This window comes from Corvus cornix, chromosome 7 (assembly GCF_000738735.6).
Source record: "Corvus cornix cornix isolate S_Up_H32 chromosome 7, ASM73873v5, whole genome shotgun sequence".
Classification (NCBI taxonomy): domain Eukaryota; kingdom Metazoa; phylum Chordata; class Aves; order Passeriformes; family Corvidae; genus Corvus; species Corvus cornix.
In genome coordinates, this window is record NC_046337.1 from 7,123,602 (window position 1) to 7,140,729 (window position 17,128).

General features: G+C 38.3%; 1 protein-coding gene across 10 annotated transcripts in view; it reads left to right on the forward strand.

The window, feature by feature from the left end:
• NCKAP5 (NCK associated protein 5) overlaps nucleotides 1–17,128 on the forward strand; it is a 379,062-nt gene that overhangs the window by 291,416 nt on the left and 70,518 nt on the right. For all 10 annotated transcript variants that reach the window (XM_019290553.3, XM_019290551.3, XM_019290552.3 and 7 more), the window contains 2 exons: nucleotides 385–423; nucleotides 5,661–5,780. In XM_019290553.3, coding sequence (XP_019146098.2) covers nucleotides 385–423; nucleotides 5,661–5,780 — 159 coding nt within the window. The remainder of the gene's footprint in view (nucleotides 1–384; nucleotides 424–5,660; nucleotides 5,781–17,128) is intronic.

The following is a 17,128-nucleotide window of genomic DNA, read 5'->3' on the forward strand; positions in this document are numbered from 1 at the left end:
TAAAAACAGTTTCCTTCCTGGTAACTGCCCCAGTTTATATCCTGGGTATGACGTTTTGTGGTTTGGAATTTCCCTTTGGCCAGAGTCACCTGTCTCAGCAATGTTCCCTCCCAGTTTCTTTTGTAAACATCCTCACTGGCAGAGCATGAGACGAGACAAAAAACGGTCCTTGACTTAGGATAAACACAACTTAGCAAAAAACCAAAACATCAGTGTGTTATCAACACCATTCTCATTCAGAAACCAAAACACAGCTCTGTAACAGCCACTGAGAGGAAATTAACCCTGCTCCAGCTGAAACCAGGACAGGCCACAGAAGAAGGTATTGTTATGCATTTACACACATGATAACATACTTAAATTTTTTTACTTTTTATCTTTCAGGTAGCTAACCAGGTTGTTCAGGCTCTACTTACTCAAAAGGTAAGTTGTGATTTGGGTATTTTGGTGTAGCTTAAAGCTTGTAGATGTTCACTGTTTATTTGAGATGTATATATATATATAGAAATAGATTTAGATATATATATTCTTAAATAGTATACATTTTTTAAACTATGTTCACATATTCAGTAAGCAGGGGAAGTACTGCACAGGAAAAATTCTTGTAGGGTAATTGCAAACCTGGTACAGTGAAAAGATTCACTTTGGCTTCTACAAAGATCTGTTCTGCATCAGGTCACGTCTGAACTTCTGGTTTTCTGACATGGTCTTTGAGTTAAACGTGATTCCATGATTTCATTTTGTCAGGGGGAGAAAGAAGGAAAGACAAACAAAATATCAAGATCTATAACAATAAGCTCTGAGCACTTCAATATTCATGGAATGATCCTTTGTGAGGTCTAGACCACTTGATGGATGTGGCATTATTAAAATGCTTTGGATCATTTAGTTTTAAAAAGATGATTCGGAAAGAGACATAAATGCTGTCTTTTAAAGCAGATAGTGCAAAGAAGAAAATAAACTGTTTTGTCTACACTTAATGACAGGACAAGTAATAACATTCTTAAAATGCAGCAAGAAACACCAAGTTAAAATAATCAAAAACCTCTGCCATGCATCCAAAAGCTTTCTAAATGCAAACAGATTTTGAGGACCAGCTCCAAAGCCTCCCTTATGGACATCACTCCTCCCAGCAGGACATCATTCAGAATCCTCCTTGCAAAGGGAAGAGTGGGGACAGAGGGGACACACAGGGTTGAATGTATCATTGCTCATCCCATGATTTTTAGATCCACAACAAAGGCTTGTACTCTGGAAGAGGGATGCTGCCTTCCAGCAGCTGGAAGTGTTGCAGCTCAGAGGTGATTTGTGCAAGCCATGACATCCAGGGAAGTTTGCCCTGCTGCTGTCTCTGCTGTGTTTCTCTGTTTACACATAGGAGTAGAGTCTGTGCATCATCAGAGGACTGCAGAGCTATTGCTGTGACACCTGCTAGAAATATAACTTAAAGTATTTTCTAAAAAAATCCCAAATCTATGTTTCAGTACATTCTAAATGGAAATGGAGTTATTTTCTCATGTTAATATACACAAAAACCTCATACACATTTTGTATTATAAAACCATACATGGTGAAATATTCACCAGAGGGTTAATCTCAATATATTAATCTCTAGTTTGGGAATATTTTGATTGTTTCCCAAATGGAGAGAGAAGCTTCCTGACTTCCTTTGCAAAGGTGTCAGACATTTTGATGACTACATACTTCCTCAGTAATTAATCCTTCCAAACCCATAGGAACCAAGGAGTTCCTAAGGATACCATAAAACCAGATCCGAATACATTTAATAAAGTGATTTACTTAGGGTTGATGGGATTTAACAGCTGCTTACCTATTACTGAGTAATAACAGCTAATTTAATATCCATAGAAAGAGGAAAGAGGGTACTTTTCTAAATGCTAATGAATATTAACTGTTATAGTGCTCCTGACACCGTTCATACAAGTCCTTTTATAAGAAAAGACAGGAACACAATAGCATACAATAAAGAGGAAATTGCACTCCTCACACCATTCCCAAAAGGGTAGATATCAGAGCCCAAATAGTAGCTGGTAAACAGATAAATCTACCATCATGCAGCTGAGCAGTAAGACCGAGTCAGTCATGCCACAGAGAGATAACACACCTCTGGAGCAGAGCAAGACATGAAGAAAAGCTGAGAGCTTTCACAAAAGGGAGAAGAGTGATTTTGTACAGTAGCACACACTGCATAGGCTTTGCAGAGAATTTGAAATCATCCTTTAAGGACTAATTTTTGCTTAAATTAAGTACATGCTGTAATGTAATGAGTAAAGCGCTGTGTACTCACTGGGATGTGGAAAGACTGTGATCCCACTGAGAGATTCTGGTGACACAAATTGAGTGAGCGAAGCTTAAGTGATTTATCAATGTCATTGAATCCTTGAAATGGAATTACAGTCTTAAACGTTCACTTTTCAAGTATGTAATTTGTTACAATACTTATAGAATTTCTCTAACATGAGAGGATTTTTTTTATGTGACCATGGAGAAACGAAGTTAAATTGAATTTGTGCTGAATTAGCCATACAAAATAATTTCACAATTTTATGTAGCAAAATTCTATGGATTTTCTACCACTTATTAAGAGAAAATTTTGCCTCTAGGAAATTTAAGAAGTCAGAAATCCAACAGAATTAATTGAGGCAAACCTGTATGCTATGATACTGAAAACATGCATTCTTTCTCCGTCCACCCAAAGACTTCTCATATAACATGAGCTGATTGGACTACTGAGAACAGGATTTTAATTTTTTTTTTTCCATGTAGGACCTGGATCCACAGTTTTAAATTTGAGTTAAACCATTTAATTAAATTATTTTGTGACTTGTATATCTACTTTTTGCACAATAATCTCCTCCATAGGAGTGTGTTCAGGAGATTACTCTTTTTACTCTGGGTTCTATATGAAAGTTATTTCTTCTCCATTTTCATCAGTGAAATAAAAAAGAAGTGAATTAAGTGTTAATTAAAGCAGAAAGAAGCATGTTCAGAGGGAGAGCAGTGTTCTTCTGGAACTTCTGCTGAGGCCATTGGATCCCATTTTGGAGAAGAGTTAGTCTAGTTCACACTGAAGAGATAAAGCAAGACTAGAGAGATGCTCAGATATTACTATAGTGAATCCCCAGGAGTACTTTAAATATTTGGGAGATTGCTACCTTAATAGCTGGTTGTTTTGCCCACAGGAGAGGAATTATATACTTGAGACATTTGCTAGTTGTATTAATTGGTAATTTTAGGACTTCAAGTTTCTAAACTCAGACTTTATTTTACCAGAATACTGCTACCTTTATGTGCCTCATTTCTCCTCTGGGCTATGGGTGGCATTACCATTGGCAGGGTTTACAGCATCTGGCTGGGTAATCTACTATCTTATATTTCACTTTTTTACAGAAATTCTAAGGCTTGAAACATAAATCTTATGGTTTTAAAACTGTAAGATAGGAAGGTTTTGAGCAGAGGCCTTGCTAAGATTTAATTTTCTTCTACACTGTTAGTTTCTGTGAATCATTTTTCCTGTTCAGTGCCCTTAGTAGTGTTGAAATGTTAAGCACTGTTGTAACAGCCAAGGCTCAGTTTTAAATTCTCTGATTTGTGAAAGGCAGATAATGATGGGTCTTGATGCTTACAATCTCTATTCCTAATAGAGATTGCCTTGTGCAAGACCAGGGGTAAGAGGTCTCATTGACAGGAAACAAAGCTTCAGGGCTTTGGAAATCATCAACCTCAAGATTTTTGGAGGGTCGTGTGGAAGGTTCTAGCAATTTCAATTGAACAACCACTTGACAGCCACCTAAAACAAATGTTATAAAACCATCAGGAGAAAATAACCACATTCATCCAGTATTCATAAAATCTGATACATATGCATAAAAAGATGTTTGCATTTTTCTGGGAGTCTCAAGATGAACATATTTTATTGTGTGCTCACCTCTTCTAACCTCATTGCTGGTTAGAGCAGAGACTAGAGCAACTGCAGGCAAGAATTTAAGCTACATCTGACTACAATTTCCCCCTCTGAGTTGTTTCCTCATAAAGCCAGGTCATCATGTTGTAAATGGTATTGACAGGACAACATATGGGGGTGCTGAGGACTGTTTCTCCACCTTCCTATGGTGGAAAGTAATATGAGCGAGGCAATACCACAGGGCAGCAAATGTCCTAAATTTAAATAAGGGTAAGTATTTTGGAGACATAAATTAAAAAAACAAACAAACAAAGCAACCTAGATATGGATGCAGCTTATGATTTTTATTTGTAAGCTTTACTAGGAGACTGCTTTTCCTGGTTTTTGAGGCTCTCCTACCTCAAAATGGACCGCTGCACAAAATATGCTGAAAAGCTGAGTGTCATATTCTGCACTGTCTCCAAAATCCTCTCTCTGCTAGAATCCTGTATTCCTTCAAGTGATCAGGAAAGGCAGGTTTTACACTGAAGATAGATAGACAGAGATTAGATAGATAGACAGATCTGTATCTGAAAGCCATTAGTAGCTTTGATGGTTTTACACTCCACCTCTGCTTCTAATGCCCAATTTTAAGGTTTTTTCATAGAATCACAGAATTGCTTAGAAAGGTCCTTTAAGATCATTGAGTCCAGCCATTAACCCAGTGCTGCCAAGCCCACCAAACCATGACCCCAGGTACCACATCTACACAGCTTTTAAATCCCTCCAGGGATGATGACTCCACCACCTGTTCCAATGCTTGACAACCCTTTCCATAAGAAATTTTTCCTAATATACAACCTCAACCTCTTCTGGAGGCCATTCCAGAGGCCATTTCCTCTGTCTTATCAGTTGCTGCTTGGGAGAAGAGACCAAGCCCTATCTGGCTAGAACCTCCTTTCAGGGAGTTGTAGAGTAAAAAGAGCCTCTTTTTTTTTCCAGGCTAAACATTCTCAGCTCCCTCAGCTGCTCCTCATCAGATTTGTGCTCCAGACCTTTTCCCAGCTCTGTTCCCTTCTCTGGACTTGCTCCAGCCCCTCAATGTCTTTCTTTAGTGACAGGCCCAGAACTGAACAAAGGACTCAAGGTGTGGCCTCACCAGTGCCCAGTACAGAGGGACAATCAGTGCCCTGGTCCTGCTGACCACACTATTTTCATACAGCCAGGATGCCACTGGCCTTCTTGCCCACCTGGGCCCACCCAGGGGTGTCTGGGAAGACACAGCCCATCCACATCAGGCACAGCAATGCTGACTTGGTTGTTCAGAAAAAGCAAGGAGGGGATCAGACTTCAGAAGAGTACCTTGAAGGAACAGTGCCACTTTGAACTTCTGCCTGGTTTGGTACAGCTCTGGCTTTTTACTTAGCTTATGCTTATTACAATAGCCATACATGAATTGCTGCATTCTGCTTTGTGTCAGCTGCAAAATGGAACACATCACTAGAAAAATCATTTTTATACTAACAGAAAACTCTGAAAGGAGGTGCCAGGTAGCGACTGTTTGTCATTACGAGGTTTTCTTTATTGTTATAGTGGGTGATCAAACAACCAGAGAAAATTAAGTAGCACACTCTTCCAATTTATACTACTTTAAAAGTTGTGTATTTATTTCTTCTTAGTATCTGACATTACTTAGAGCTTTTTAAGTGCTTCTCTTATCTGCTTTCTAATCTTACTATTTTCCCTTGTGCTGCAGGGTCTGAGGGAGGAATGTATAAAGCTGAAAATGAGAGTTTTTGATCTGGAACAACAGAATCGAACTTTAAGCGTGCTTTTCCAGCAGAAAGTCAAACCAGCTTCCGACCTCCTCCTTCAGGTAGGAAATGGCCTTTGCAGGAAGCAAGCTGAGTTTTATATTTCTTAAAATTATAAAATACTTCTCTTCTTTGTAGGGTTATGTCAGTAAGTGGGAAATGACAGTTGATAGATTTAATATATTAGAAGAATATCTGTACTCTGATCTCATTGAAACTGAAAATGTGTGCCAATGAGCTCTGATATTGCATGCAAATCTGGAGAGAGGAGTACACCTGCAGAGTAACTTACTTTTTAAGGTGATTCTTCGCTGTGATAAATGGAATGATAGGGGTTCATTATCCCTCTGCAGGGGAGAAGCTCGTATTCCTTAACATCCTGCTTGATGGTGAACAGTGTAATTTCCTGTGAGAAGACAGCCCATTTATTTAACTTTTGCCATATGTGATACTGTCCTGGTTTCAGCCTACTTGCAAGGGTTTAAGTACATCTTCACAAGCTCAGAGCAATTTTTTTTTGCCAATGTTTTGTGGGAGGATATAGCTGAGAAACCAATTGACCCATGCCTCACTCATTTGCCATTCTGGAATACTAAGAGATGTTTCAGTACCCTTCTTCATTTGGCAACGTCTGCTATTGTGGATGAACCCATCGCTTTGTCACCCTTTTGTAGAAGTAGAATTGCTTTGCAGACATTCCAACAAATCTGACCATGAGCTGGAAGAACAGCAAATGAAGACTAATTAGAACTTTGCCGGACACAGCAGCTACATAAGTGATATTAAATATGGATCTTAAATCCTCACTGCTCTGTATCTGTATCTCAGAGGAAAGTTTGGCCCTTGCACTGTTGTCCAACAGCTGAGGGCTGCTAACTCTCATTAGGGTGGGCTGGTTTTTCTGCAGAAACGTGGTCTGCTCACAGATGATGTTAAAGGGAACAAGGGAATCCCCACGGTGAGGGCAAATGGCTGTACTTACTGAGGAGCTCTAAAGCACGGGCAGGGTGGTGCCTGGTCACCATCACAAGGAGCTGGGTTCTTCAGTTTTCCTCAGGTTCTTGTTCTGTCTCTTAATTTTGTGTTGATTTGGGTGTTGCTAGGTCAGGACCTCCTCTGTTCTGCTTTCTTGTCCCTTGTTCCCTGCTTTCTTTCCCAGTTCATCCTTCATAGACCCCTGTACAGAGAACTGATTTATCTTTATCCATTCACAGTTTTGAAGCATCCACCACAGCATGGATCTTTATTGCTCAGTTCTGCTTTTGACAGTCACATCAACTGCTCCTTCTTCCTGGTTTGGGGTGGTTTTTTCTTTCTTTTTCCTGTTTCCAAAGTGTCTGACTCCAGGTGATGTTAGCTTGGTGTTAGATTGCACAGATGTCACACGCTGCACGTTCATTATTACAGATGCATCTCCTATTCCCAATTCCTTGTGTGGCAACAATAATACTGGGTTATTCTGGGAATGCTACAGAAGTGTTAGCATCTGAAAAGGGGGATCAACGCTTTGAGTTGAGTTCCTTGAAACTGGATTGTGCAGCAGCTCTGAAAAAAGTTGAAAGAGATGAACCTGCGCCAGGTGGAAGAAAGAAACAAATGATCTAACAGATTTTCCTGAGGGATTCAAACTATTTTGCATCATTGTTCTTGCACAGTTTGGCAGGACTTAATGTGCATAGATTTTTTTTTCCCCCTTTTCACTTGATTTGTCATTATTAGCTGAGGACAAAAGGGAATTAAGTTCATTCAGAAAGTCCAGGTCTCCCTGGAGCAAAATTTGCTATTATGTCCCTTGTCTTGCTATCAATAGGTTTTAACCCCCTAGGTGAAAAAAAGCAGAGAACAAGTTGCAGTGTACATTGGAAAGTGAAGAACTTCTGTTAAAACACTTCATATATCCTTTTTTACAAAAAAATCCAAAACAAACAAAACAGTAAATCTGTGTGTTTCCAGAAATTTAATTATCCTCTAATTATACTCCAGACTCAAAGAGATGGCATGTAGTCTGTGATCTTGCAACCTGAGATGTAACATCTGAAGGAGGATGTTTTCTTAGGACTGAATTTGAGCAAATACTGTTGTGTGCCTGCATAAAGTTAAAGAACAGTTTGCATTATGTCTTCTTGGAAGTGCACACAGCCCAGATTTAGAGCAGTAGGTAAATATTTGTTTAAATGTGTCACTCTACCGAAAAGTTATAAATATGTGCTTAAGGACATTCCTGCTAGATCATGACCCCAATCAAAGGAGTGGGCAAACTCTGCTAACTGGGGGCAGGGGGCACAGGGTGTTTTCACCTTTCCTGTACTCTCTGATACAATACAGTCCAGTTTTATTTAATGCTGATCTCATCCTAGGAGTAGCCACACTCAGTAAAACTACAGATTTTGAAGAATGCTGGGGGAGAGGGCACAAGCTAAAAATCAGTAGTGTTAGCTACTTTTTCTGCATGTCAGCCTCTGTGATTTGGTTATTTGGAATATTTGGATATACCATATTTGACATTAGAAGACTCTTTTTATTACAAAGTAAGCTTATTTTTAAACTATAAACATTTTCACTTTTCAAATTTCAACAGAAATATAGATTTCTTTTTTAAAAACAAAATTTAAAGGTAAGTGTAGATTTCACCATTGCCCTAGGTTTTTTGTATGTATGATTGCAAGGAAATAATACATGATTCATATGTCTTAGCAGATAATTCACCTTTTTTTTCAGTGACTGGATTGATACAAGTGGTTTGAATTTGACTGCAGAGTAATGGCCTGCACACCGTACCAATTGCACTGTGTTGGTTTTGCTCATGCTTCTTACACAGTTCAAAAGAAAAACTCATTTTGCTACCAATTAAAAAAAAAATAAATTAATGTAGTACAGTTTTCATGACTGCCTCAGGAATCCTGCACTGTTGAAATGGTGTTAAAAGTATTACATTTCATGCATTTAAAAAAAGTGTAAGTGCTTATGAAGTTGGAGGGCCTAGTAGTGTTTTTAAAGCAATGTGTGTTGAGATATTGTGATTGTGTTTGTAAGTTCTTTGTAAGTTCTTTGCCACCAGGAATTTTGGTGTGGTCACTGCTTGCAGGGAGTGACACAGATGCTGTGTCACTCCTGTCGTGAAAAGATAAGTAATGCAGTCTCTGATGCAAAATGTTAGGAGATAAAGAGATAATTCAGGCTTTTTTTTCTTCACCTCTGATACTATAGACAGTTTAGGAGCTACCCTCTCTTTCTGGGGACGTTCTTTGGAGCTGAAGTGTGTGATTTACAGAGGCAGTCCTAGAATAAATAAATCATCTTTTTTATTATTATTTTTATTCTTTTATAATATTCAAGAAATCTCTCTGAAACAGCTTTTTTTAAAATGATGAAGCCTTGGAAAATTGTTTCATGTCAGCACCATCTGAGAAAGAGCAATAGTTATAGTTAAATGTTAGCACAAAAGAGTAGCTTCTGCCCAAGCAGCCATAATTTTCCTCTGTTAATGTGGTCGCTAAAAAGATGTTAAATTCTGCCTGTCATAGCAAGAAGGATTTCAAAACAAAACCAGGAACTCCATTTTAGTGACCCACCTTGTACTTCATCTGCAAGTAGGACAAATAGTTGGGGATAATAGTCAGAGATTTAAAACTGAGTAGAGGAAAACTAATTAGAAGTGAAGAGAGAAATCTGTGTAGGTGATATACAGGAGGATGCTGAAGGGATAAGACAGGGACCAGGGGTTGCCTTCTTATAAATATCCCTTTTAATTTTTTTTTTTTATATTATATAGCTCTGTTTACACAAGTTCAAGATGTTTGCTAGATGAATTGTTCCCACAGGAGAAGTCCTGCTTTCACTTTTCACCCAGAACATTGTTGTCACAGGGATTTTTTATAAACCATGCAGGATTTTTCAGTGAAAGGGATGAAAAAGTGGCAAGTAGCAAAATTTATTGAGTTGATTTATTTGATTAAATAAGTAATAAAATTTTCATAGTTGGGAAAGTATAAGATAATATTTCTAATCATAAGATTTACAATATCCCTGATCTTAAACTATATTTTCATTGCCATTTTATTTCCATCATAAAAATTCTACTTTATCAACCCCAGAACCAAGGAGGGAGGTCTCCTGAAGCATCTATTTTCTCTTTGTGTTTCTCTGGCTAGATTAGTTACATTTATTATTCATGGGCCATCCACATTGTTTAATTTTACACCTAAAAGTTTTTCTAAAATTCTACAGCACAGATCTGAATTCTCAGAAGGTCAATTTAAATAATAATTACTTTGTTATGACTGCATTGGTATGAGCCCTTTTAATAACCTGACAGCTCTGCCCCTGATGTACAAGACAGGGTGTGGCTGTACAGACTGTGATGGAAACAGTTGCGCAGTTTAGCAGGAAGGGGTAGATCGCAGCAATGACATTATTATATGTGGGAAGAAGAAGAGGGCACTTAATTGCCCTAACACCTGACAAAGGGAGATGGAATGTCTGGGCTCAGAGCCTGACCTCTGGTCCAGACATCGTTAGACATGATGAAGTCTGAATGCAGGAGGTTAAAACTGAAGTTGCATTGCTTTACAGCAGTGAGATCCTTGTAATATTTAAGTGTTTCAGAGAGTAGGTGTTTGAGGGTTTGAAATTAAAACTAAAGATCGTCACACACTGTTACGAAACAGTTTGTCAGCATTCCAAAGTACATTTCAGTAACTGGATTGTTATGTGCTGAGCAGCCTTAGAATTCCCATCTCACAGAAGCCAGGTGCCTGCAGGCTCTCGAGGGAGCAGGCAGACTTGATACCAAATCAGCAAATTGTATTTAAAGTTGTGAAACTCCTGCAGCTGACCTGCTTATTTGCTTACTTCACATTTATTCCTGTGTGTCCATTGGATTGTCAAGGCACTCCTCTCTGCAAATCTTCAGCAAAGTTCCAGCTCCAGAACAAACTCTGTCCTTTTCTCCTCTGTAAAGATATAAATATAAATAAGATGTGGCAGCATCTGTAGTGATATTTCCTTACTCAGAAATCAGGACTGGTGGTTTGAAGGAGAAATTAATTCCAGATCTGCTAATTGCTTCAGCAGTAATTGAATACTGCTTGCAAGTTAAGACAATCTCCAGGGCTGTGTCAACAGAGAAGAAGGTGATCACATAAATGTAAGGCATGTTTGAGATATATTAAGTTTAAACTACTACATTAACCTTTACCCAGAAATTTCATTCCTAGCAGAACCCCTTTTAAGAAGTGTAAGGGTTTTACTCTATTTATGGTTCTCAAAAGATTTCAGGCCCTGCTGGGTTGATTCCCCCAGGTCAAGGCTACCAAAGTGCACAGTTACTGTCATGAAGATCCTACCCCAGGAAAGAGGCTCCAGCCCTGTAGCCATGAGAAATTAGAAGAATGCTTCTGTAGATCAGGAATCAAGAGAGTGATTTAGTACGGAACACAAGCTTTTTGAGAATTTCAAGAACAAATTAAAGGAACATTATCCATGTGAAGTTGGTGATGGCATTGTTTCCAGTCTTGCATTACCTCAGTAAACTGTTATCTACTTCCTATTTGTTCCATGTCCTCGCTCACAAATAACATCTGAGAAGACAGAAATGCAAAACTTTGAAAGTCTGTATTTCATCCCAGCTTAAATCATCAACATGTAATAATACATTATAAACCATATGTATTACTTGCCCTGTTTGGAGCTCTAAATATATGCTGAAGAAATATTACAGAGATAAAATATTTATGAGAGCCAATTGGTTAGATAAATGGGTGACCAAAAAGTCAGTGATGAGGGAAGGAAAGGAAACATGGCCCCTCTGGAGAAACTCCATCTAATATCCCTAAGCCATATGATTTCTAGTTTTGAATGCACAGCAGCTGCACAATACCTGAAAGAATTTGGTGGTGTAACTGATATACAGTCAGCCCTGGCAGGAGCTTCCAGATAGGCAGGCTGATAAAGGAACACAAAAATGTTTGTTATAGACTGTGGAAGGAGAGGAGAGATAGGGCAATATCTCTCACAATAGTTCAAACTAAACCAAAGCACAGTGAGAGGGTCAGTGGAGAACAGTATTTTATTGTGAGGGTCTTAGATCAACTGACCTGATAGGTCTGCTCCATCAGTATTTGTGTTTTGGTGATTTACCTTCTTGTCAGGCTGTTGTCCCTTGTTTCAGCAATTCAGTTCTTACCAATTTGCTCTTAAACAAAAGCAAAGCATTAACTTAAGCTCGCAGGGCATGTAGTTCTGATGAGAATGGTAATGCTTTTAAGAGAAAATTACCCCCAACTGCTCAGCATTCCTCTGTCCAAGTATTTTAACTGGCCTGGAGAGGTTCCACAGAAAACCACTGAAAGGCTTTCCACATCAACACAAACATGATGTTCTGTGATACAATTTTAAATAGATAAATTTCAGCTACCAAGTCTAAAAATGGGCCATTTCCATTACCCTGATGAAAATAAATTGCTACAGTGATGCCAAAACCAGTAAATCAAATGAGCAAATAATCTTCAGGAAAGCCACAAGTGATCCTTGGTGAAGTATTTATGAATGATTTTGACTGAGGAGAGCAATATTTTTTAAGTTTTGAAGAAATGAATTGGCATGATTCAGAGGAAAGAGGGTATTTCAGAGTAAGCACGTGTCAGGAGAATGGTGGGGCTGTACTGATGTGACAGGCCTGAACAACAAAAGTGAGATTTTACTGCCTATTTTCAGACAAAGAAAAATAAGCAACCGGCACTGGGTGAACCGACAATTTCTCTTTATTCTATGCATAGATTTTTGTTATCAGTGATGATCCACATGATGGCAGGAATCCAATATGGCATTTGAAACCCTAAGCAAGTATGTGGACAGAGTAATGAAGTACAAGAATGTTGTTCATATTTTTTTTCCTGTACTGTGTATATTCCATATGGGAATAAATTTTAAAAAAAGGAAGGGATCCCACAACAGGAAGGAGTATTGCTGTATTCCTTTCCTAACCTGCCCTGTGCTTCATATTTGTAATAAACATTAAAAAGACATGTTTTTTTATTCCATGCAGTTATATTTAACCTACAACAATGCTTAACATTGTTAAGCTACTCTTTCAACCTGTTCTGTTTGTTGAATGTATTGACAAGATTTATCAGCAACTTTCCATGTGAATCCCTGCGTAAATGGTCAAGTGTGAGTACAGAGGCTGCTTAGAGACAGATTGTGAACATATTGAACACTATGAGTTACTCGTGTCTATATTTTGTGTGACCAACAGATCCATGTTTTGTCTGATATGTTTCTGGTTTTGCAGTTTGCAATTTATGGGGTTTTTTAGTATATGGTTGTTGTATTTAAGTCAAGGGTCACTCCTTCAGATTTCCTTTCTAAATGGAAAAAAAAATATTTCTCATGGACATTCTGATAGCAAAAATTAGTATGGATTTGTTCTAATGTTATCACAGTATATGATGTGGTCCCTAAAAGCCATGTGTCACATATAAAAGTTCAAGTCCATATCATCAGGTCAGGTTTTAGCGCCTCCCCCATCTTGGATTTCACAGTGGAATAAAATAGTAGCCCACTGCAAATCCTGCTTAAATGCAGTATGCTCAAACAACAGGTGTGCAAGGTAATTGTTTTCTCGTCATGGTGCATATTTCACACTCTGTAACTCTCAAATGAAATACCAAAAGAATGTATAAAATTAATTCAAAGATTTAAAGGGCTCTGTCTTGTGGTAAAGTGGGAATCTATTCAAATTCTAAAGTGCTACAGAATTATAACCTTTATTATTACGGATCTTTGATTTTCTTTTTATTGCATTAATGGAGCTAAGTATGTAGTTCATTTTTATTTTCTTAAAACTTTGAGATTTAAAGGAAGGATAATTATGCAAAAGTATATATGAAACAACAATGGATAAAGGATTCATTTCATCTGTTATTACACAATACACATAAAACTTCATTTGTATTTTTCTTTATTACTGTGGGTTATTTAGGTGCAATGGCACTTTAAAGACATGAAGCAATACAGAATTATGACTCTTTTACTGAGAAATAGGTGTGCCAATAAGTGCTCTGCTTCCTAACATTTAAACTGTTCAGATTATATCAGGTCAGTGTAAATTGCTAGTAATGTAAAATTACACATTCCATCAAATGAAACAAACTAACATTATGCTAAGTGGGTTGAAGCACATAAGATTACTCAATAGGTATTTTCTGTTGCCATCTGTTATGAAAAAAAATAGTTTTCCTTTGATACATTTTATATTTTTTGTACATTCTTACAGATACTGCACATAGAAGAAAGGGTCAATAATTAGAATAAAATATTACTCATAATGAATCATAAAACACCTACGGAACCAACCCCATCTTTTAGTATTGGATTTTACTAATGCTCTCCTTTGTTTCCCAAATGACCTATCTTCTTTAATGATAGTTTGGATACTGGTAGGATTCAAATTCTCATCCAAAGGCCATGACACTATTGACTAAATCTCTGTTGACTTCGCTGAGAATGTGAAATACTGTATTGCAAGATAAAATCAGCATGAGTTGCTCAATGAAACTGAAGAGTCCATTAATGCCTTAACTCTTAAATTACCATCTGGGTATCTCTCTTGATAAGGACAAGCTGAAAGGAAAAGTTACCTTTGTCATTAAATCTTTAACAATGTGATACTGACAGCCTTAAGTTTCTCTGTATTTTTAGCATTTTTAGACTGCATCCCTGCTCCTTTCTTTCTCTAGATGGGGACAAGCTGTGTTCCATTAGTCACTAAGTGATGTCTGGGTGCAGGAAGGGGCAGCGATTTGTCTTTGTCCTGTGTGCATCACAAGGGCATCTTCAACATTATGAATTGAACTCCATCTTACTGCATTAGAAGTATGGAAAACAGACTGCCAAAGTAATGGCATCATGAATTAATATCAGTGCTTTAAAAATCACAAATATACACCCACTCTTCAGTTCATCTTTCTGGTATACAATTTCAGAGATGAGCTACTTAATTTTGTAGTGTTTTGATCCTAAATTTTTATATTCAGTTGTATTTTAAAAGAAGAAATGCTCAATTTTTTTTTTTCTTGAGTTTTCTATTACTTACTGTTAACTGTTTTTCTCTAAATATACCTTGTGTACTTTTCCTGTGCAGTAGATGCAGGCACAGTCACAGGTCTAGGCACAATTATTATGAATTATAGATACTGAAAGTGTGAGCATGAATCAGAGATTAGCAGTGTGTTTTAGAGGCTCACTTAGATTTATTCCAGTAAATGATCCCTAGGAGATCTTGACAATAATTAGAAATATGGGTACTCTCTGCCCTGTCACCAGTCTTCACCTGGTAGTAGTTTGTTCCTGGGGGAATAACAAATGCTATTAACCTTTCATTTAGGTTTTTAGGTCCTTCATGTACATGGGACCAGAATTTCAAGTGTTCAGGCATTGTGCTGAGGTCTTCTAAAAATCTGGCTACTGCCAAAATGGGAGCTGATCCCTTTTGAAATTCCTATATAATACCTCCTAAGCCCTGTTTTTATCCACAGGGATAAAAATGATCAATTCACAAGGGCACAGATTCCTAGTCAAGAGCTGGTTGGCACAGCTGCTTCTGAGCAGAGACAGCTGCTGAGAGGGTTTTCAGCTCTCAGCCACCTATGCCAGAGGTAAAGCTCCCAGCCTGGGCCAGGCTGCCTCTGGCTGCAGGGTGGGAGAGGGGATTTTTCCATGCCATCCCATGCCACGCCTAGCCCTAGCCCTCCCAAGGCCAGTCCAGGTCCTAAATAATGCCTCGAGGGCACGGTGCCCTTCCTTGCAGTAGCACAGGTTGGCCCAGGAGCAATGACTGGCATTTCTCATTTTCCATCTCCTGGTGTTCCTGCTGGCTGGGGCAGTAGGAGAGAGGTGCAGATGAATGTGGACAGTGCAGGGCTGTGTCCTCGGGCCATCCATGCACCCTCCTTGCTGGTACCAGCACCAGCTCTCCCTCCTCACCTGTGCTTCAGCCTTACTAAACTTTACTTGGCCTGCACAGCCAGGCTGATGGGGAGATCTTTCCATGCTTTTTCATCACTCCAGAGTAGGCTGGTGGAATTCCAGAAGGCTACAGCCAAGGTTTGAGCTGCTTATTGAGATCATCAGGTCTCCAGGGTTGCGCTGTGTCCTACACAAGCCCTGTGATTTTGGTGTATCAGGATAAATGTTGCAGAACTTGAACTGCCATTTGGAGGTCTTGTGGTCAGATTTGGGACTTTCAAGAATGAAATGCCACTGGAAATGCACACTGTGACCCTCTAGAAGCTTTATTTCTGAAACGCAGCAAAAGTTTGGGAGGTCTTCGGGGCAACTCTTGTCCTGGAAGAAATTCTTTGCATTTCAGTAGGAGAAGTGAAGCCAATAATTTCTGCCAGCTGGGAATCTACCCATTTATTCTTTCTAAATCATGCTTTTAAGTAAGTGTTTTGAGGAAAAGGAATAGAATCCAGTACTTTGCATCCAGGTTTTCAAGAAAAGTCTCTTCTTATTAGAAATTATTCTGTCAGAGACAAAACCAATGCATTAAAGTTGGAGAGAAAATATGTATGTAAAAGCCTTAACCTAACAATAAAAGATTTCTTGCAACTCTCCTCCTACTTCTAAAGTCCTTTCAATCCATATGACATTTCAACAATATTGCACACACAAAAAGAAAGAAAAACAAAAAAAGAGGGTGGAGGAATGGAGAAACCTTTTATTGCATAATACTGAAGCAAGGAAAATATGGCTTGTTCAACATTAACCTTGACAAATTCGTGCTCTTGTCATTTAAATGAATGAATCTTTTCAGTGTCTAGATTGCTGGACCTTGGGAAACAGCAGTGAGGAAGGATTGTGAAAATAATGCTCATCTCTCTTAATTTTTTTTTTTTTTTTTGAGTAAATGAGTGATTTCAATGAAATCCAAATAAGGATGAATCTGCTCACTTGAATCCCCCATTCACAGCCAATGAACTTCTCTGTGAAACGGAGCTTGCCCTCCTGGGTTGCCATGTATTGATCTAAAACATCTTCCCTGAGCCTTCTCTCTCCTTTTCCTCCTACAGGCAAAAGGTTAGTGTTAGATAATAGTATTAATTTTCCAGACATCTGCACATGTTTTAATAGCCTTTAGAAGGTTTGAAATGGTTTCTGTTTGACCACCACAGGGCTAAAATGCCATTAAGACTTAGACTGTAGCAATACATAACAATCATAGCCCTGTAGTTCAACCTGGCAATAAAAAAGCTAATTTATTTTATCGGAGATTTAAATTAATGTGATGAACTTCTCTCTCAACAGGACCTGTAACACCACTCACTAAAAATACCACGTCCCTGCATATTTTCAAAACCAGATAAAAAACTTGTGACAAATCTTGTGTGTGTATTGTGGGTGCTATTTT